The sequence below is a fragment of the Synchiropus splendidus genome, chromosome 9 (genome assembly GCF_027744825.2).
Source record: "Synchiropus splendidus isolate RoL2022-P1 chromosome 9, RoL_Sspl_1.0, whole genome shotgun sequence".
Taxonomy (NCBI): domain Eukaryota; kingdom Metazoa; phylum Chordata; class Actinopteri; order Syngnathiformes; family Callionymidae; genus Synchiropus; species Synchiropus splendidus.
Genome location: NC_071342.1, coordinates 6,450,530 through 6,473,166, shown reverse-complemented (window position 1 = coordinate 6,473,166; position 22,637 = coordinate 6,450,530). Strand labels below are relative to the sequence as shown.

The 22,637-nt window shown below is 40.3% G+C and overlaps 1 protein-coding gene across 3 annotated transcripts in view; it reads right to left on the bottom strand.

Moving 5' to 3' along the window:
- LOC128765381 (SH3 and PX domain-containing protein 2A-like) overlaps positions 1-21,882 on the bottom strand; it is a 53,488-nt gene extending 31,606 nt beyond the window's left edge. For 2 of the 3 annotated variants that reach the window (XM_053876089.1, XM_053876090.1), the window contains exons 1-6: positions 21,653-21,882; positions 16,183-16,263; positions 9,496-9,571; positions 8,863-8,939; positions 7,967-8,058; positions 4,485-4,516 (exon numbers count right to left, since the gene is read on the bottom strand). In XM_053876089.1, the coding sequence (XP_053732064.1) occupies positions 4,485-4,516; positions 7,967-8,058; positions 8,863-8,939; positions 9,496-9,571; positions 16,183-16,263; positions 21,653-21,724 (430 nt within the window). In that variant the 5' untranslated portion in view covers positions 21,725-21,882. Of the gene's footprint in view, positions 1-4,484; positions 4,517-7,966; positions 8,059-8,862; positions 8,940-9,495; positions 9,572-16,182; positions 16,264-21,652 lie in introns of those variants that run through there. The other variant, XM_053876091.1, reaches the window with a different exon arrangement.
- Positions 21,883-22,637: the final 755 nt, after the last annotated feature.

The following is a 22,637-nucleotide window of genomic DNA, read 5'->3' as shown; positions in this document are numbered from 1 at the left end:
AAGTACAAGAGCTAAGAGTTCAGTCGTGACTGGAGCACCTTCACCCTGATGTTTAATGTGATGTGTAGATTCTGGCAAATATACAGTATATGACATTCAGCCTGTGACTCAGACGTGTTAGATTTTGAAAAACAAAAGTGTATTTCACCTTTTCTTGGTGAGGAAAAGCAAAATGTTTGGACCACCTGCTAATACATTGTATGCAGAGCATGTCCAGACTCCAGCATCAAATAAGAAGGAAAGACTCCAAACTGGTCTCCCACTTATGGGCTGCGATGATTCATGATCTCAAGTCAGGAGTGAGGGCCAGGCCATATGGTCTGACACACAAATTGTTAAAAGCATCGCTGTTTTGCGAGACTTCTCCTTTAGAAGCGTGGTCACAAGAGCGACTGGAATATCACCACTTGTACTTGGACAATGGTAGTTGATGATGTGGTCTGTCAATAGCACAGTGAGGTCAGGGAGATTTATCCTTATGCTGGTCCATATATGGTACATGAGAGTCTCTATACAGTCAAGTCAGAGCCACAGTTTCCGTGGGCACAAAACGCCACTTTTGCAGTAAACAAGGAAATAAGTTTCAAATGATTCCTGGTGTTCTATAACCACAAAATCAATCGGTCCGCTACTGTGAGCCTCAGCTCTGTGTAGGAGTCTATCGGAAAAGCCCCAACAGTCAATGAGTGTTCATTGAAACCGCTAAAACAGTCTTTTGTTGTTGAAGTCATTTCACAGTCCTCATTTGCCTTAATGATTTCCTCCGCCAATTTAAAATCGTATCCATCTGCAAACACAAACAAACACACAGACCTCTTCGACTAATCCGTGTACTGGTTAACCCCTCTGCGCCCTGAGACACACACATACGAGCCCACATGGAGTGTGTAAACACCCACAAAGACATCACCTCATGTATGCACACAGACACACACACACACCCTATAGGTCTCTGGAGACCTGCAGCTCAAATAAAGACAGCAAGGCAGCACATATAAACACACTCCCCCAGTCCATGTTGAACACTGAAATGGTTTCCACTTGCCACGTAGACCTTCTCTCCACTTCATCTGCTTTTCACATGACTACACCCCCGAGCACTGAGTTTCTTTTCACTCCTACTCACTCCCCCTGCACATCACACTTCCCTAAATCCACATTAGACGCTGAACATCTTTAACCAACAGACACATAACACCACAGATCAATGTTGGTGATCATCAAAACCATTTCTCCCTCACTATTATAAATACTAGTTACTGAAACAAACCAGAATGTGGAGCTTAATATGGGCCACATTCAATTTCCTGACTTGATTTGCCTAGGTCTCGTGTAAACGTTTCACACCTCACTCATGTTGCATGAACATTTTTAGATATATACTACAGTTAATAGAGGTCATGGAAAACTGTACAAATGAAAATAAACTCAATTAAACAATATTAGTTGCCAGCTAATAACTGACCACTTGGACAAAACAAGGCACCACTAATGACAAGTCCCAAATGCACTGCAACAGTTGAAGCTGCTACAGTAGATAATAGAGGTGTGAACTAAATTTCTAAATTACTCAGACCAGGAGTCACCAACGTAACTCTACCCACAATTGAAAATGCTTGTTTTCAGTGCGCACTGTAGTGGTTACTTTTAATGTATTTAATTAAGTTATGTAATTTATTTTTTATAAATTTATTTTATTTTATTGTATTAATCTTTTTATTTCCCGACTTTTGGGATATTTTTAAACCAATGATATCTGGCTGACTGTCAATATTTTTTTTACAAAAACAAATTTTCTGCAAGGGTTTTTACTTGTACAACAACTTGTGATAAACAATAGGCAAAACCTATTTATTTCTCATTTCATTTATATTTACTTGTTCTTCTTATTATTATATTATTATTATTATTATTATTATTATTATTATTATAAGAATAACTAAAACAGCGATTATTTTTAATTTGGAAATGCATTTCAAATATATTGCATATATTACATATGACAAAAATATATTCATGTTTCTACATGTAATGGTCCACATATGACAAATACAACATGTTTTTTGTCTATGTATCACAGAGACATAATGATTTGAGAAGCATTTTGTCAATTTAAAGCAAGTAATAAAATTAAAACAGTGTATTTCTCATCTGCCAAATGATTTTATTGTGTCTGTACTAAAATCATACTTTAATTTTAATTTAAGTTTATGGGTTTGGTTCTGGGTTTTGGACAAAGTGCTCCACATTAAACACTGACTGAGACCACTAGAAGAAACTATTCATGCAAGGCTGATGAGATAAGATAAAAAAAGACGAAGAGTGAAGAGCACTTTACTGAGGCTCCATAATTATGCAGCCTTTATCTCAATTCCAAAAACCTCAGGTCTGATCCTGAAGATGAGCAGTGATTAGGATGTGAGTAAGACAGCGACATGAGATATTTGCGATAAAACGATGACATCACACTCATCATGTCTGAGATTAAAGATGGAAGCAGGCGTGTTTCATCAACTCTGATTGTGATCAATCGGTGGGATTTCATTTGAAACCAGCGCATTCTTCATCGTGGCAGGTAAACAGGAAGCCTTGTTGAACCTCTAGCAGCTCTGCGGTGAGGGGAATTATACCCCTGTTTAGGGAAGGGGCTCAGCTGACGGACCAGTACCATGTAATTATGGAAACCATAAGTTGCAACTGCAGCACAAATTCACCGCAGACTCGCATTATTTTATCTGCTGCGCTCTTTAGAAGAGAAACATTCATCTTTCACCAGTGCCGACTGCTGACGGCCTCGAACTTGCTTACTGTTCACGCCTGCACTTCAGTGATGGATGGATCGATACCACGGTAACGATACTCCGATAGCCACAACATCTTTTTCAGTGTTTTTGACGCTCATGAACAACATTGCCAGCAAATGCGAGGACCTGCTGGCCTCAGTCACGTGGCCGGGGAAATTTCATGACAACACATGACGGGAAGAGGCAGCTGCAATTGCACATGCACGCTTACTTACACAAGCACAACTTTACACTGTGACTACACAAAGAATCATAAAAATGTTCCCACTGGATTTCTAGTTTGACTTTTTTTATTGAACTGAAGATATGTCTAAGTCAGTCTGGTCAATAATTTATCCAGAAAAAAGATTAAAGTACAATTTTGGATCTCAAAAATGAAAATTGTCAAATTATTAATTATTATTATTATTGAACAAATTTTATAAAATAACAATACCAATTTCATGAAAAATTGCATCGCATAAATAACAAAGTGAATAATCATAACAGAAATAAAACAGGGCAATAAGAATTTCATTTCATCTATTGTAATCGAATCAAACGTAGATAGAGCTTCGAGTAATTTCTTAGGTTCAGATGCAGGCCCACCTCTCACTGGTTGACCAGGTACTTCTATTGAAGATGCAGGCGCAGAGTCACCAGCTAAAAAGTGCCAGCCGTGGCTAACTTAATAACAAAACAACCAACATTAACAACAATAACAGCTGACATGAGTTAAATCTTTAATCCAGTAAGGTAAAAGATGTAGACCGTTACTAACCTGCCGGAATTCATCATGGAGTTCAGGCTGCAAGTGTGCTACAAGCAGAGTGCATCGCAGACACAGCAATACGTCAATGCCATGGCAAAGTGTAATATCTGGACATAGAGTTCGCGTGTCAATACTTTTCGGAGTATTGGTGTTTTCAACATTACATGAAACCTTCTCCACTTCCTCAGGGTGAATCCTACGGTGTTCCCTGGAGGAACAGGGGCATAGCTTCCCAAGTAGATCTCAACCTCAGCTGGCTTTAAAAAAGCCTCAGACATTCCACTGCCAGAGATAAGATGTCATCATTATCCAACTGTCAGAGGAAGCCAACAGTCCTCAACAGAACATTTTCAAATGTGAGGAAGGCATCACAACTCAATCAGTACAAAAACAGCAAACAAACGTGCTCAAACGTTCAGAAGAAACTTCTCCTCAGCGTGTGACACGCTACCATCAGCTGTTTCCATTTGCAAATCTGGAATTTTCAGTTGCGTAAATCCTCAATACCATGATGGAACACATCATGGAATTAGTTTGGGATCTTATTTTATTCCCCTTCTCTCAGACTGGCCAGCAGCCTCAGAGTTATTTTACTGTTACAATAGCAGCAGAACGGACACCGCAACTGTATGACATAATTCGGAAATGCAAGCGGGTATTCCAAGACAGCATGTGTAAAAGCTCCACACACAAATCGCACAGCTGTTCTCTGATACTTGTCCCACTTCCTCCTACGCTGCTCAGCTGAGTCCCGCCCCTCTATCTCCAGTCAAACTCCCCGAAAACAAAATTCACTTTTCAAACCTTCTCATACACACATCAGAGCAAACAAATCTCCCACTTTTGTTTTCATGTGCCAAAATAATACAAATATTTATAGATGGCCTTAGACTAGCATTAGAATCAGGAATAAAGACACATGATCTTACCTGATTTTCTCTTGCCAGAGCCGCCGCAGTCTCTGAAAAAAAAGCAACACCACAAAGGCATAATCAGTACGAGTAATCTTCCGATAAAGAGCCGAATGATTCGACGCTGGACACTGGTTGAGTGACCACCCAAATGTGGTGGGCAATCATGCCAGCCAAACCCTTGTTGAGAATGCATGCTGGACTTGACCCACTAACATGGGGAGGGAGGCAGAGTGGGTTTCAAAATACACTCTGAATCTAATGAACCACAGCAATGTGGCCAGAATCCACCTCGAAATGTACTTTAATGCACCACTTGAGTATGTGTAGTAATGAAATAAAAGGCTCTTTCACTGGTGTCCAAACAATAAATATCACATTACATTGAATAAAAGCCATTTTACACTTAACAATAAACTTCTAGCTTTGCTCTAAAATGATGAAAATGATTTATTTAACCAACTATGTGTCACTTTCATGATAACAATGGATGAAATTAAATTCTGCAAACAAATAAAGAGATGAATGGACATCATGTTTGACCTCAGAGGGGCGGAGTCAATGACACACTGTGGTCCCGAGCAGCACAAAGCCTCAGTCTGTAAGTCAGCATCGGTAACATTACAGCGGTCTGACCTGTCCTGTTTGCTTGTGACCGCTACAGCCCAGAGCGGGAATCATATTCTTCCCCAGAGAAGCTTCAGAGTCCTGGCTCAGTGCAGTTTCCACCTATTAAAATCTAATAGCTGTGAAGGACAAGAATGTTTCCCCACACACTGAACCATGTTTAAGACTCTGCTACTGTGTGTTAGGGTGATATTTAAACTTTTAGTTAACAAGAGTGAGGGATGAAGTTCACAATTAAATCCACATGAGCGAGAGTGGAGCGCGGTTCTTAGCGACAACTAAACACACTGATACCATCTTTTGTTCCACTATCCAAAAGACATATGGCCTATTTATAGATAGTAATAAGAATAATAATCATGATAATAAATCTCTTTCGGGTGACGAATATGAACAGATACTAAATTTAAAAATTGTGCGTGTGTGTGAAGTGAGAAACTGTTTTTAATCAAACAAAAACTAACACATAACTCACTGACCAACTTGTAAAAATTCAGGAAAAAAACGGCCTCGAGTTTTAGCATGCGACTGCAGCGCCCTCTCTTGGCAGACCGCAGAGCAGCTTACATATATTTGGCGAGCTGCATGTACAATGATTCACCACTAGATAGCAGAAGAAGTCATATATCAGAGTCGCCAGTGAATAAAACGTTCCGTCTTTATTTAGCACAATTTTAGGTGGAATGCCTCGCCTGTCAAAACCACTGCAGTTCTTAAATCATATCAAGCAGGGTCATACTTTCTTCTTACAAAGATACAATTTCACTTGCTGGGTTCAACTTAAGTCATGTGATGGGTAATAAATAAACTGATTTTATATAAATCTTTAACTCTAACTCTAACTCTCTTAACTCTTAACTCTAAATTAACTCTAAATGATATTATTAGTCATTTAACATGGTTTCCCAGGGACAAGTACGAGATCATGAGAATTGTTTGGCCATCTGTCTTCCGAAATGGCCTGGAGTCAACGGTGCAAGCTGAATTTTTGGGTGGCATGACATTAAGACTCCCACTCCTCAATTTACCACAGGAGGAGGAGCGTCTCTCTTTGAAATGGGATTATAATTGAACGGTTCGGGGCTCAGAGTAGGTGGGGCTTTGGGGATTGGAAGGATCGCTGCGGTTTTCCCTGCATGAATAGTTCTGTTTGAAATGGGTCACACACGAAGACCGGATGGTCAGAGGTGACAGATAAGACCCGCGCCAAGACGGTTTTGAACTGAGCATGACAAACGAGCCAGATCCTCCTCTGCCCTCTGACTTGAACTTCCCTGCACTCTCACGACACCTCTGATCCTCTCGGCATTATGTCTGGGATCAAATGTCACCACAAAGAAATCATTATTAATTAAAGGCAGTGCCTGCGAGCTAACATCAATGCGGCGACACTGGATCAAGACAAGACAGCTAGAGACAAGATAAATCAACTGATCTAGCAAAAGGTTTGCTGCAAATTCCACAAGGGACTTTCTTTGAAACTGGATCCTCTTGTGGCGACATGTTGAAAAGCCTTTCACAAGGTGGACATTTTACAAAATAACAAATAGAACACAATGCCAACAACAACAGAACCTAGCCTGCTGGGTTTCAAATCAAGGAGTGGCTATGTGGTTGGTTCACACGTAAACAGAATACCTAAGAAGGTATTTCAGTGAAGGATTTGGGGACCTGCAAGTTTCCAGTTCATCGGGATTTACATGTTTACTTCTTCCAAGGTTGAGTCATTCACCTGTATTCCTTCGCTGCAGCACTAGCTCTTCTTCATGTTCCTACAGCATATTGGAGTTTCCTAACACTACTGCCACCTAGAGTCCAACAGAGCTCATTGCATTCAATGATAATTCAAAGGCCAGTAAATCAAATTACGGAGATGTTAAGTAGATGATTTCTGTTTCAGTTTTGTGCTGATTAAAGCCAAGACAAATATGCACTTGCAGCATCTTCTGAATCACATACTTGTTTTTAGGTTATAGTTAAAACGATCTGTGGTAGGGTTAGCATTAGCTTTGCCCTCGCGTATTTGGACTAATCCAATCTGCTTTGTCAAAATTTGGTCACACTGGATTTTCTTACACAGTCATAATGTCTGTCATCTAAATTAAAAGCTTTTTTCCCACTCAAGCAATAGCAAGAACACTTTGTGGTCCTAGTTCGCTCATTACACTAGATATATTGGTCGAGTCCAAAATATTAAAGTTGTTTGTCCTAAAAAGTTTAGCCTTGTCAGTAAGCTAATAAATCTATGTTATGGTCAACACTTACTCTCCTATCAGACTGCAGTGATGGGTAAATGAGGTATCATGATACAGTATTGCAGGATTGATGAAACGGTGTCGTAATTTTCAGAGGCCAGATGGTGCTCTTGGTATAGAAATGATGTGCGGTTTCATAGGATTGGCGCTTTAAATCCACGTTTTAAAGCAGACAGTGCCATCCGGTGGCCTCAGAATCCCAATGAGACAATTGTATCCCTACAAGACTCACAGTAGGGCATATAACGCCCTCTACTGGTGGACCTAAGATACCGCTAATCCCACTTAAGGTCAACTGGCCTGTGATGATATATAAAAAAACACGTGTTGCTATATGATGCTATACGCGGAAATAGTGCTATATGAGGAAACCTAATTTTCATCAGTTTGACAAGTTATGCTATAAGCATTTGTGATTGGACCAACCTCAGTCTCAACACCTTCACAGATAAAAAGGATTTTTGAAGGTGAATATTTTCATTTGGGGCAGATCTGCTTTTCCCTGTGTCAAGCAAAGCAGCTGTTATCATGAGTTCAATTCCATTAACGCCTCGATAGCTAGAACCATCACAGTGAGCTCAAATGCGATGGAGGCTTATTGTCGGTGTGGAAACTCACTCAGTGGGAGGGTTGAGATCCTCTGCATTGGTTTCAAAGAACTTCAAAACCTCCTCACTTTGGGAAATGTGGGAGGGAAGTTTCAAAAGAGCCTGTGGGAAAGAGAAAGTTTAAAACAGGCAGTCACGTTTTAGCTGTCGGTGATAACACTGATGAATACCTTCACAAAAATGTTTAGCAGAGGCAAATAAAATGAAGAAGTCAAATCCCCACAATGGATCGAGTGACTTCAATAGTTATAAGAAACATTGTTATACAGCAAACCATCCCCGGTAGGCTGGGTGTGTCTGTAAGCGTCTTTCTTTCGCAGCATATAAAGTTAAGTTCTTCTAAGTGAAACCGGCTGCCACACTTGGCAGCTCACCTGCCCTACATTCCCTCTCGTGGAATAAGTCGAACTCAAGAGTCAGGTAACCCGGCTGCACTCATCGACTTCTTCTTCTCTGCTTTCTGTTCTTCACCCCTCAGTGCCCTCCATTTCCCTTGTTTCCTTCATCAGCTGCCTATTTACATTTGTGACAGGAAATGACCAGTGCAGATAGAGCGGTTCCTTTCCTGTTGCGGCTGGGACACAGAGATAAATGCTGCCTTCTAAAACTACAAACAGCCCACCGTGAGGCCTTAAGATAATATTTAACCTACCGTACATGTACATTATGAGGCAGACACAACTGCATACAGTGCACACAAAAAAGACGGGGTGGAGCTACAACAAAGTAATATGAAAGCCAAATAATGATAAAATTAAAATAATAATAATAATAATTGTAGGCTCATGGATGTAATTGTGCAAAGAGCAAATATGAAAATCAGATTAATCAAAGAATGAAAAATAAGGAAGTGAAAATGAAGGTGAATAACACCACCAAGTGTCGGCATCACATGCTGTCTCTTACTTTGCAGTAGTTGTCCAAGTGCTTCAGTCGCCTCACAGCCACATCTCTGATATGACTCCTCCGAAACAAAACTTTACCTTTAGTAACAAAACAATAAAACATCAGTTCAAGTATTCAACACGTGGAAAAATAGTGTCTCTTGAAACCTTAATGAATTAGTCACTGTGCTTGTCTGACATGTCAAGAGCTTCAGATGTCATGATAATCGTGGATTATTTTTCTGATAGATGCCGTACCATGCACAGCTTTTAAATGTGGTTATATTTCAGTTGCAGTAATTCACAGAAATTAATCTGCCAGCAGTGACTCAACGTTGCACGTCCAGGAGGTAAAGACGTTTAAGGAAGAATTTTTTTTTAATATTTGGGTCAAAATCTGAGTCAAAGGTATATAAACAGAGAAGAAGTGAGTGTGTGCTGTGTGTCAGAGGCTGACAGAGAGATCAAAACACCAGCAGACAGAGGAGAGCGGCAGACCTCGACTAACAAAGGATCTCTTGACTTCTCCCTGCTGCTTTGACCCACAATCACTTTATCAGATTAGGATGATCCCACTCTGCAGAGCCTCTCACACACGGAACACAGCTCTAGAAAACACGAGACAAACACAACAGCAACTGCGTTAATAATTCACCTGGTAGGAACGGAATGATCCGCTTTTTAGGATCCTTCTGCCCTCCTTCGATTGGGAATTTGTCCAGAATTCTCATCTGCGGGAGAGGATCAGAAGAATTGTCACATGGTTATTTTTTAAAACATGAGCCCAAAAGTAACGAACACTAAAAGGGGATTTTCAAAGAAAGGACTGGTCATGGCACCCGGGTTCAATCCCTGCTGTAATTACACCTCTTGTGAGAAGCTACTGTGTCGTGAAATTACAGACTCACTTTGATCGTCAGAGCAACAGACGCTTTTACACCAGCCACACTAATCTGACCGGGAGGGGAAAGACCTTCATCAAAAGCAAGCGTCACACATTAGCAGCCATCCGATCACTGGTCAAAACCTGAGCTGCACAAAGGGTATCATGAAAGATCATAAATCAAGTAAATGGTGGGACAAAGACCGCCTTATGGAGACGCACAATGACATCATGCTAATGTCATCTTCTTCCTGTAATGGCTGAAGACGATTACCAGGGCAGCACAGTCTTGTTTTTGTGATTCATCTCTGACACGCGTAATTGATCAGTACTTCAAGAATATAGTTGCGTCAGTTTTATGCCAACTGTACTACTTTTGGTTTCACCACTGTGTGTGTGTGTGTGTGTGTGTAAACGTCTTATATATAAGATATTAAAAATAAATATTTTGATGAAGGGGAAAAATATGAATGAATTGTCATTGTATGAATTGGGTTTTTTAATGAAAAAAAGCTTTATAGCAGTAATCAGCAGAGTATATTTTAAGTGTCAGGTGGTGCCAGTGGTTAAGGATAATGGATTTAAATGTTCCCTGCTCTCTAAATTATTCAACAAAAAAGCTTCCCACGGAGATGCAAATGCACACTAATGCCATCTTTAGCTCATTTTTCTTTGCTCCACTTTATCCACGGTCGAGCCTAAGTGTCAAACCTATTCACCAGAGGGGGCGGGGGCAGGCCAGAAGACCCGTCCAGGTCTAGCGTAAGCCAGAAAGCACCAGGTGGAAAAACAGATACGGTGTCCAGATCTGGACCGGTTCTGTCAACGCACTGCAGTTCACCAGTCGAAAGCGGTTTCTCTTCTTGTGGTTTCTTCATTTCAGCATCAAGCAATTCTCTAAAACCAAGCTTTCACCCACTCACTCTCAAAATAACGGCAGCTCAGGAGAAATGGTTTTCCTTTCAAGAGTAAAGACAATGTTTTTGGCTTTCTAAAGGCCACACTCAGCGTAAATGTCCAGCAGAATGCTGAGCATAGAGAATAGCACTGGTAGACCGCAGCTAGCTCCTAGGCCAAAATGGACAAAAGCATCATTACAAGTGGGGTTTTACGATCATGCTAACACTTCAAACTTAAGTCAAGCTTTGCACAAGCTTTCACAAGTTAGAGTCTACTCATTCAAAGAGAAAGTGACTTGATAAAAGGCAAACCACACCTGTCAAGAGACAAGTACAACAAAGGTCAGAGTCCAACAGCCAAGAAAGACAGAGGGAAATAGTTTCACTCTGTTAAGTCTCATGTGTGAATATGTTCCTGACTTATGATGAAAGACAAAAAAATAATCTGAATTATATTTTAACTTAGGTTAGTTGACTGGAAAAACTGACTATACAAATGTCATGTCAAATATAATACTAAACATTATCTAAAAAAAAACAAAAAAACAAAAAAAACGGGAATTTCTCTTCGGAGATTAATAAAGTATTTATCTATCTATCTATCTACAGAGGAAATTATGAATAATTCTGTCAGGATTTAAAAACTGAAAATGTGTTTTTTTTCTATTACCACATTTACTATACTCAGTTAATGCACTTCATTATTTTTATTCAACCCTGGTATCTGTATATGTGTCTGCAATTTTATGCATACATCATCCAAGTCAATACTGAGGAATCTTCTAGTTCACAGTTTGCATAAGAGTGAAAATGTGTGCATGTGTCAAGTATTGTATTTCGATCTCATCCATTTTCCCAGCAGGATGAAGCTGTTCTCCCTCTGTGATGGGAGTGTTCACTCAACACCTCGGACAACAAGAACCTCTGCAGGAATCTGAGCATTCTCATCTAAAAACAATGGTGACATCATCCTGAGGGATCCTTCTGGATCCACTTACCAAGAGCAGGTGTGGAAACTCACTCAACTTGGAGCATAGCAAAGGTAAAAAGGCTTCATATACGTTTAATATGGAAGCAGCTGAGTGTGGTGGACACATGACACCGAGTGGCAGCAACAACACTAGTTAGATTTTTAGAAGATGGTATGACTTTTTCTTGTAATAACAATTCCAGAATGTTGAGAAAAATTATAAACAGTGCTTCAATACTGTAACAGTGTAGTTACAGTATTGAAGCACCGACCCATTTTCACCCTTCCAATCCAGTCTCAGCCACTTTGGATCTGCCAATACTATATCATTCATACAAGGAAATGATCAAATCAAAGAGTACACATGTGAGACAGGGGTTGGGCCGCACAGATTGACCGTTGTAGAACAGCTCCTGCTTGGTTGTCGGTGCAATTTCCGAACTGTCAGTAACATTGGTATGGGAACCTGGATCGGATGGGTCCCATTCATAACATTTCATTCATAATATTTTACAAATACCACACAACATTTCTTATACCCGGCTGTGCGATTACATTTTCCACTGGAAAGAAGGTTAAGCCCGGTAAACATTCAGAGCGACTCATGTCTGACATTAAATGTTTGCATTCATAAAGCTCCATTGCTAGTACAATATCTAAGTATATTCAAATCAGATGTCTTAGTATTTTTACCGATTACCGCAAGTCTGCACTTGCAAGGAAGCAGCTTTTTTTTTCCATGAAATTAGAATCATTATACCTCAGAATAATTTGCATGAGGTGCTTTAAAACATCAGATTTGCTTGAATATTAGCATTAGCAATTCACATTTACTTCAGACTTCAGAAAGAGCAATAACAGTAAATCGATTCGTCGTGAATTCATTGTTCTCCTCGTACAATCTGCAGCAAGAGAGAAACATCTGAGGCTACGTAACCACCGTGACCCAAAACGTCAAGCGTATGGGACCATTTCACAAAGGACACGTACCTTCCACACCACATAAAGTGTTTACAACAATTGATATACATTTAATTTACAATCAATTGACAACACTACAATCATGGAGGTGTGTTCATCATGCCGCACACGTCATATGCTGACGACTAATCGTTTCAGTGACAAGTCGACGATCAAAATAATCATTGGTTGCAGCCCAAAAAAAGTTTGTTGTCAGAGCATATGGAAACACAAGTGGACTGTAGTGATGAAGACCATGATGTGCAGGTCAACTTAGTTCAACTGTCCCTGGTGGGAAGACATAAACAGACAAAGAGCCATTTCTCTGAGAAACAAAGAAGCTGCTGCAGAAAGAATCTCAAAACAGGAGGAGTTTGGAAGAATGCCCTAGTGGGCAAAGAATCCGCTTCCACCTCGGCCTGCTGTTTAGACATCAACTTGACAGTTGTTTACTACGGAAAGATTATGGTGCAGCTGACCACTCACATGGAAACATCTGTAAAAAAAACAGATCTAAATGTATTGTTTTGAATGATCCCCAGTGAAAATAAGCTCTCTTGCAAAATAATAAAGTACTTAATGAAAGGTCTAACTTGAAAGGGATTTTGCAGAGGGAAAAACGAGGGCGACTTGCACGCTCCACAAATTCCCCTCAGGAATGCTGTGACCCCGTGAGGTCGGTCCACTGTGGCTGAAGGGTGTGGAGGAGAAAAACCTTAGTTGCTTCTTTCTGAGGGTAAACTCTGTCTGACACACTGACCAAACATGCTGATGTCGAACATGTGCTGCTCAAAAACATCCAGAGAGCGCACTCCAGATCAGCAGTATTTTAGGAGACTCCACCTTCAAGACAACCCCAGATCTTAACCCCAGATTTTTTGGGTTGTTTTTAATATTAAGTTTAATAAGGCCGATTTTTTAACTTAATTATGTAACCATCTGCGGCGAGTTGACTGTATTATTACATACAGCTATAATAATAGGACAGTGTTTGGGCTTTAGCGCACGCTATGTAATTTAACTTCTACTCAGACTAAACTGTGAATGTCAAGGTTCCAGAAATACATAGTATCGTAAACAATAACAGATCATTTAAAGGCCTTTCAACAGAAAATAACTTTCAATAAATGGCAGCAGAGACTATTTATTTGCATAATACATAATTATAGTATACATACACTTGCAAAGGGCTAACATGCTAGGTAGAAAATATACAGGAATATAATATAATTTTAATTAATTCAAACTGCATTATCAGCCAGAAGAAGAAATGAATTGAAATCAAGCCTGTGTGAAATTTCAACTTTGAGTAATATAATGACAAAAATAGTTTGTGTGGAATATGTCCCTCATGCAGGTCACAATTTTTATTTTTAATTTCTATTATGGGCTTGGTTCCAATTTTTGGCATGAGATCATGGTCACATTTTGCCAGCCATGGGGCAGTTATGTTTTCAGTTTTTACAGAACATAAAAGCAGTACTTGTGCCTCATTCACACTTTGGAGTGTAGATGATGTCAGTCAGCAGACACAAAACAGCAGCTCAGTTTGATTCACATGTGGGTGAGTTGCAGTCATGGTTGCGCCCATGTTAATAGGTTATTTTAGTTCATGTTTGTTGTGGTGATTGTAGCACATGTTTTAACTTTTACATTTGATTTCAGCACCCATAAATTTGCAGCAGGAAGCAAATTATTTCAATACTTAACCACCAGTGTTACTTGTTCATCACTACAACATAGGAATTTGGGGTGTAATCTCGAGTATATTTCACTGCAAATATTTTTCCTTTGTCACTGAAACTAGAACCTCACTCATTTGATTCTATTCTCTCAAGATATACATTTCACTTAGAAGCACAGTATGATAGTTCAACCCCGATGTATGCAGCTTAGGAACAGCTCAATACCCACATTTCTTGCTTAGATGTACACTCTAAAAAGGAAAAATAAACTTGTTCTATGATTTTTTTCCACAAAAATGTCTTTTCACTGCGTCAACATCCCTGTTCTAGCTCCATAAATCCAAACTCAAGGATGCAGCATTGCTTAAGTGCAACTTTCGTTGAGACACTCAATGTGACTTTTCAGTATCTATGAACACAACATTGTCAAGGCCCATTTATGCTAAACGTGTATGGATCCGGATATGGACAGAGCCTTCTGTCCGTGCTCTGTATTCATTTCCTCTGTAGTTCTGCACGTTTCTACAAAACTTAGGGCCTTGGGCTATACGGAGCAGTACCACCGCAAACCGTGGAGGCTGTGTTGCTGTTACTGCCCGATACCTAGCTCTAATGAAACACAAAGTATGGCGGAAATTATCCGTCCTCTAGTCGCAATACATTTAGCGGCCTCACTGAGCACCACCTGCTGAGTACAAAGGTGTCTCTGTTTCCTCTTTTGTGCAAGAGGTACATTGTCAATACATCTCCCACACTCACCATGTTCGTTTTGGAGTTTGTAGTTGTCATGGACTTTGACTGTGGGCTGCTCCCCCTGGTGGATATATTGCTGAACAGTAATACCAACGCAAGGAAGTTTGTGATCAATGACGGTAACATTGTAAGAAATGGACTGGTACAACGTTTTGAAATTACACTGATACCTTTCCACATATTCCGAATAAATGATCCACTCTATTATTACTATGACTATTTTCTCAATTAAAAAGGCAGTATCACTACCCCACCCTTTTGCATGTACAGCTGCAGACTGTTTTTCTTCACAGCTCCCCGCCACCCAAAAACAACACCTACAGCAGGGATCTACGAACAAGATGACTGTTTACACAGAGAAAAGAGAACCTCTGTTTCTGTCAGATGGACGAAGACAGAAGTTTCCTCACTATTATCAAGAGACTGCAGAACAAAGAGTTTCCTTCGACGCTTGAGCACGGTCACTGCCATCGAGCTGTTATTGCAGGGGGCTTTTACGAGATGCTTTACGAGACAAATATCTTATCTTAGTGTTTTATTTGACACACTTTTAAAGCCAGTCTAGCACTGAACACTCAAGCAACTGTATATATTAAAGTCGTGTGACAAAGGACATCATGTTTTTGTCATTTGCTGGATGAATAAGTCCCAGATGGTTTCTAAGTCTGGAATTCTCCGACCAGGACTTCTCACGACCAAGGGTCAGGTTGAAAACCACTATATGCTGGATCAAGACTCCATGCTTCTTCTTTCCGATACAAAATCGCTGCAGTAAGTTTCCCTTTCAAATATGCTAACACAGCAAACCTATAAAGACTATTATAAATCTAAATAAAGATTTTAATTAAAAATAAAGGATAACTATTTTTCAAAAACAATCACCCAAGAATTGACTGAATAAAGGGTTGATATTTATTTTCTTCCTGTCAGCACTCATTTATACAACAGCCTCCGCCATGAGAGCATCAGTCATACGTCGTCTTCAGACTGGAGGTGGGTCAAACATCAATGATTGACAGGTCTCAGGCGCCGTTTTGTGTGAGCAAGCGTCGGTCTCAGACTGACTTGTCTCCAAATTTAGTTGCAAGAATGAATGCATTTTATTGCAAAAAAAACCCACTCACAGTGTAGCAAAATCCGCTACAATTCAATTAATTGCGTGGCTCTCATTTGTAGTTGTAGTGTTACATACCTGTAGGTCAAAGAATTTACTGTATCTCCTGTAGATGACATGTGAAGTGGAGTCAGAGTAGGAGACGTTGATAAGATACACCTAGAGAGAGAAGACCAAATACATTAGGGACGAAGTCACTTTGTCAAACACACCACCGCAGCACTCCAACTCTATTAAGCCTAAGTGCATTCCCCAACGTCTTAACTTTGGAAGGCCATTAAAAGGTCAAACAAACTCATTAAAGGTTGATGCTTCAGTCAAGCATCAGGGGTTAATGCTCGGGCCCATGGATCTTCAGCTCAGTCATTAAAAGGCTTTTTCCGATCCACTGCTTCTGTTTATTGACAGACATAAAGACATTTCAAACTTGTCTTAGCTTTGGTTTGTAAGAGATTTTACAAGTCATTCATGAGAAAAGCAAGTATTTCTATTTTGTCAACAACTTATTGCGCTTCAGAAGGGGGAAAATCTACACGATAAAACACAGTTTCTCAGAGTTTCCTGATCTAAAGAGTGTCTCAATAATAAAACAGCAACAAACAACTTTTCTCAGAAACAGATGGCTTCATAAAGCGCAGTTCTATCCAGACACATGGGGCTGATTGTTTACAGAGGAACCATTCCCACATGTGGTGGCCATGTACCAGGATAAGTCAGTAGTTAAAGAGTCTCCAGTGTGAATATTAACTGCCGAAAACAGTGCGGATGACGAGAGAGGTTCGCTCATTCATCATGTTCAAACATTATTGTCAAGCAAACAATCAACATGAGTCAGATGAAGAAATTGAATCACCAACTTTTATACGGTTCATGTTATCAGTGCATGCAAGCTGGAAGACTCTCAGCTCTCACTGAAGGGACTCCACATTCTCTCCAAATTAAAGGAAGGAGCCTCTCTCTAATCTGGAAAATGTCAGCTCTGTATCACAAAAACAGGAAAGAACAGATACCGTTTACTGCTAGTGTATTGCAGAGGTATCAATCTCAGTAATCAATTACTGCTGGATAATTTTAGCAGAGCAAGGATCTCTGTGGTTCAACTCAATCCTGCTCTTTCACTCCTTTTAGAAGCACAAAAACACAATCGCTTTCAACAAAATCCCATCCATGTGTATTTCCAGATTAATTGCTTTGATTTATAATCTGTGCTCTCCAAAGAATGGACTTCCAAGGTACTCTAACATCAACATGTAATGCAGGTAAAAGCAGTACTCGTTGCAGTTTAAATCTGTACGATATAAGCAGTTAGAATCAATACAGCCCATTTAAAGGTACTTGGCCCGACAAACAAACGGTGTATATCGGGAGCCTAAGCCTCCATCTCCCTTCCAGTCGGTCAAGATAAATAATGAATAAAAGATAATAAATAAAATAATAAAAGATAAATAATGATGCGAGTTTCAACTATGTTTGTTGTGCAATTTATAATTCATTTGCATGTGAAAATATGTCATTATTTGAACTGCAAATCAATCGTTGCAGCAGAACCAGAACAGCTCTGGTGCTAAGGCAGATACTAAAGGGACTAAACTATCAAAAGTAGAAGATAGCAAACATTAGCTGACATTGTTAAACAGCTTAACCCGCATGCTGGCCCACATTTAATAGTCGGTCGAGAGAGCCTGTGACAAACATTGCACGTAGTTCCCTACAACAACACACAAAACCTAAAGTAACTTTTGAGGCCGTTCGAAAATCAGCGCTTTTTCTGCATTAGAAAGTGTCAAATACACAGACATTCTACGGCATATCTAAAGCTAAAGCAGAAAATTCCACTTATATCCTCATTGACTCCTGTTACTGTTTTTTGTTAACTTAGGTCCCATGAGGTGGAAGTAGATGGGCAGACTTTGGCTCCCCATTGTATTCAGGGTTCTCCCAATGATTTTTTTTTCATCTAATCGGGGTTGGGGGCAGTGATGGCAGTGCCAAATTTTGACTATAGAGAACACAAATGCAGAGTGCATTATACTTCATGGCCCACCTTAAGGTCCTACCTTAAAAGGTGGAGTCCTAATAGAGAGGGAGGGACGTCTGACATTTGAGACATATTACACTACATTCTGACAAAAAAAGATGAAAATGAAAGGGGTGAAATCCCAGCATACAGGGGTCATTATCCCAGTGTAGGGGGCCGCAATGTTGCTAAAGAGCTGGGGAGAACCCTGGTACAGTCTCGTCTCACTCAACGCAATTTGACCCCAAAATAAAACTGAGAATATGAGTCATTGACACAATAACATTCCTCAGAGAGCAAGTTTGAAAATCTCAGTGCCTTTTTCTTCATTGCTTGCAAGACGTTACAGAGACCTCCTGCGCCACTGACAGGACTGGCATGTGGACTGCATCATTTTCAAGTTCTCCAAATTTGGGAGAAATTCAATAGGCTTGTGAGTCAGTCAATGTAATCTCACATTGAGCCCTGCACCAGGATGTGAACAGTTAAGGTGTAACATGCCCACAAGGACGGAGGCAGTGTCAAAGTAGAGTTTGTGCCAAGCCAGAACAAGAATGCCAGTGTGAGAGAAACCTTAGTCACGGACTTGTCAGATGAGGCAGGGACTATACTTCTTCGACTGTTACTTCAGGGGAGGGTGAGAAAGAGAGGTTTGCTGTCGTGCTGTAGTTTATCTTTAATTATTAGGATGATCAAAAAGCACCCAGAGAGCACAGACCACCAAGAAACTTCTCATGTACTCTCGAGTTGGGTTTTTTTTCCGCCCATTATTATTGCCCGACATTTACTTAGTGCATTTTATTGAACAACTTTTATAGCATGTGAAATATAGTTGAATGCAGCAAGCTCAATGGGACAGCAGGAGGCACGCACACAGCTCACTCCACCATTAAGACAGATGAATCCTTCAAAATAAACATGGAGCCAGAACAGCACCAACATTTCTGATGAAAATTGAAGTGCATCTTTTGGACAGACAAATTACATTAATCAGTCCGAGTCAACGTCTAAACCGGCCCCTAAAGAATTCAGGTTCCTTTAGCAAATGCTTAGTCAGCCATTGTTACGACTTCTTGCTAAAACGCTTTGTATCCTGGAGGAGTCATACTCCAGGAGTGAGGGAGGGTCTGTGAGCACAAATGAATCACAGAAGTCGTCTCCCGACATCCCTTTAATTGTATGTAAACAAGGATTAGCTGCCAGGTTGAGAGCTACCGGGCCCTGGAAGGAAGTTTAACTCGCGCAGAGGGGATGAAAGACAAAGGGTTACTTCTTTCCTCTTGCAGACCGGATAAGCATTTCCAGTTGCTTAGCTCATAGATAATGAGATTTTATTTTTTTTCCTCCGCTCCTTTTCTCCTGGGGACTTCCCTAACCTCCGGCCTCCATCCCGGGGGATTATCCGTGCCCTCCGGGTAGTGGCTCCCCTCAGCTGGAAATGGATGATGCAATTGATCCCAACTCTCAGGTTAATTAATCCAATTCTACCTGATGGACTAATTGATTTTTCCAGCCCCGTGAGACGAGTCTTGTGGCACTTCACATTGAATTACACCAAGTCGGGAAGGAGTCCAAGTCACAGCAAAATATAGGTTAAAGAAGCATGCCTTGCAGGAAAACTAATTCTGAGCTTTGAATGATCTTCATAGGGGAAGTGTCATGATTTACTCCAACATTTATTACAACACTGGTATACATACAAGCGTACTGGTTTGATTAAAATCACAGGACACGTTGAAAGACACTGACTGTATCTTCTCGTAGCCAGCTAGTCGGCCACCACCTGCATCAGATGACACCAGACAGCATCATAACCACCAGCTCCAGACCCACCTTTGACGCCTCATATGCTGTTATGCAATGAGTCAATTCCTCCCCCCATTTCAGAAGAATTCCTGCTTTATGGCAGGTGCATCATCCTGCTGAGGATGACAGAAGCTACTGTCATCAGGAAATACCACTTCCATAAACCAGGTGGTCTGCAAAAAAGCTTTGGTGAACGTCCAAGTCTCAAGATACACAAGCCTCATGGTCTTCCAGTGTCACACTGGTCTTCCTATGTGTGGCTCAGTCACAGACTGATTTTTAAAGGAAGATATTTGGACAAAAAAGGCAGACACAGTGTGATCCACTCTCTAGCTTGTATATCTTTAATGTCCAAAGATAATCATGAACATATGGGGTACAACAAGCATTGAACATCTTTAAAAGTTGGTGTCACTTTGAGCATTTAAGAAGCTGCAAAGATGTTGACCTCATCGGTCGATTTTTACTCGTTTAATCGTACCATTTTTTTCTGTTTACTTTACAGGTTCAACAAATACAGAGGTACATGTATCTGCAAGGAAAATTAAATGTCATATTTGAAGTCTGTTTTGGACCCTAAGTGTAGGGAGGGTAACCAGCTATTATTCACTACAATCTGATTTTTAATCAAAAGCACATCTTTTGTTTTAACTTTGGGTTGGTCTTAACAAAATACAAAGAGATGAAAGTCACAACAAGTGGTCATAATAAAGCACATGTTAACATGGTCCCATTTGGAAAATATTAAATCAAATTCAGCTAGTTTCACTTCACTGATGTGTGGACTTTCTCTCGCTCGTGTATCATGTTGATACTACAAAAGCCGAGTTCAAAAGGACCACATAAATCTTGGAGGCTAACAGAAATCGTTTGGTTCATTTGGAATGTGTTTTATGGCTGCAGCCATGGCATTCTGAATTCTCTCAGGAGAAGAGAGATCTGTTTTTCAGCATTGAGAATCCAAGTGTTTAGCATTTTTATAGTGGTGTGAGCCAAAATATCTGGCACCACGATAATGTGCTGCCTCAAATTAAAACGTTCACCACAGTTGATCTGTTTATGACAGCATCGATAGTTACTTCAGACTGTGGGTCCTGCTCACCAAAAGAAGGGACAAGAATGGGACTGCCTTCAGGTCACGACTTCAGCTGTTCAATGTAGAAATGAAAATGGGCGGTTCAAGCTTCTGCTCGGGACCTGAACTAGTGACCTTCCCTGGATGTTTCCCAAGCAGGATGTGTGTCCAGGCCTGCGTGCTACATGGACATCTATGCACTGCATTGTCATCGATTGGTACAGACGAATAAACTTATTCGCATCAATGAATATAATCTAAAACTTGTGCTCGGTGTTCTAATTTTGATCATCACAAAAACGAAAATAGAAGTTTGACATCAAGAGGTATCTTCAGTAGGGTTTGTTAATATTCAAAATAATAGTATAATCATATACATAGCCCAGGGCTATTAAAGTTACAATTTATGTATCAAGTGTCATAAAAGAGAGGTTTGTTGTTAAATAATACGCACGTGACAAAATTGAACTGCCATAATTGATCATTTGTAAGTAAGACATACTAAGTTTATTTAATCACTTGGATGAAATGACGAGAAACAAGCCAAAAAATGAGTGGGACCTATAAACTTACAACGCAGACAGCATCTATCAATCCAAGAAAGAAGAATGTAGGGCTTTATGCGCAAGCTAAAAACAGGCAAAACTTACATAGTGTTTGGAGGGATTCCTTCGCTTCTGAACATCCACGACGTTCACGTCAAGCACCGTTCGCAGCTGCATCTCGACAGGTTTCCTTCAAACACCGTTTTTAGACGCTACCCATGGAAACGACATCAACTTGAGCGCTTTAAAAATGATCCAAGAGTTCAGCGATGACAGAAACGCAATGTCACGGGGCGCATCCATGCAGGGTCGGAGAGCTTCTGAACTCCTTGTAAAACATGACAACGCAATAAAAGTGGAGTTGAATCCTTCTTCTCCTCCCACCGGAGGGCTGGACCATGTGGACAAAGCAGGCCCCGCCAGTCGCAAAAGTAGCAGGATGGCGGCAATAAAACGTCTTTGAGACCAGGACTGGGCATGCGTAGAAATAAGAATCTATTAATACGCTTACAGTATATCAAAGATACGTTTCAACACATACAAATATGTTTTGCTGTTAACGACAGTGAAATGAAGCAGCACCTGCTTGCCAATGTACATCTTTGCTACCACCTGGTGGATGGAGCGTCAACACATGGAGGAAATGGCTGATGGTTTTATATGTTTGTTTCACTAGTTATGGTAAATAAAACGTTGTCACTTCCAATAAAATAACCTCCAAGTGCCCTCCAATTTGGCATGGTTAATGGCAGATCGTTCTTCATACGTCTCAAAGGTAAGAATAAGAACATTGCGCATTTAAAAAATATTTTCAAATGACTGTTTTGATAATGTCGCATATATGTTTATATTGTCTTTTTTCTCAAACAATATAAATATAAAGATATTTCCTGAATGACTCGTTTCGTCGTGAAAGGAAATTATTGCATTGTTACGTCTACTGACTTCTGGGTCGAAAACTTTCTAATGTAATAAAAATAGCGACAAACTTTTTATTGTGGCTCAGGTTTACGTCACGGGCATGCGCAGTAGAGGCGGAGTGCGTCCTGTCGGAGGAGGTTCAGGAAACCGATACAGCTAATCAGCTGCG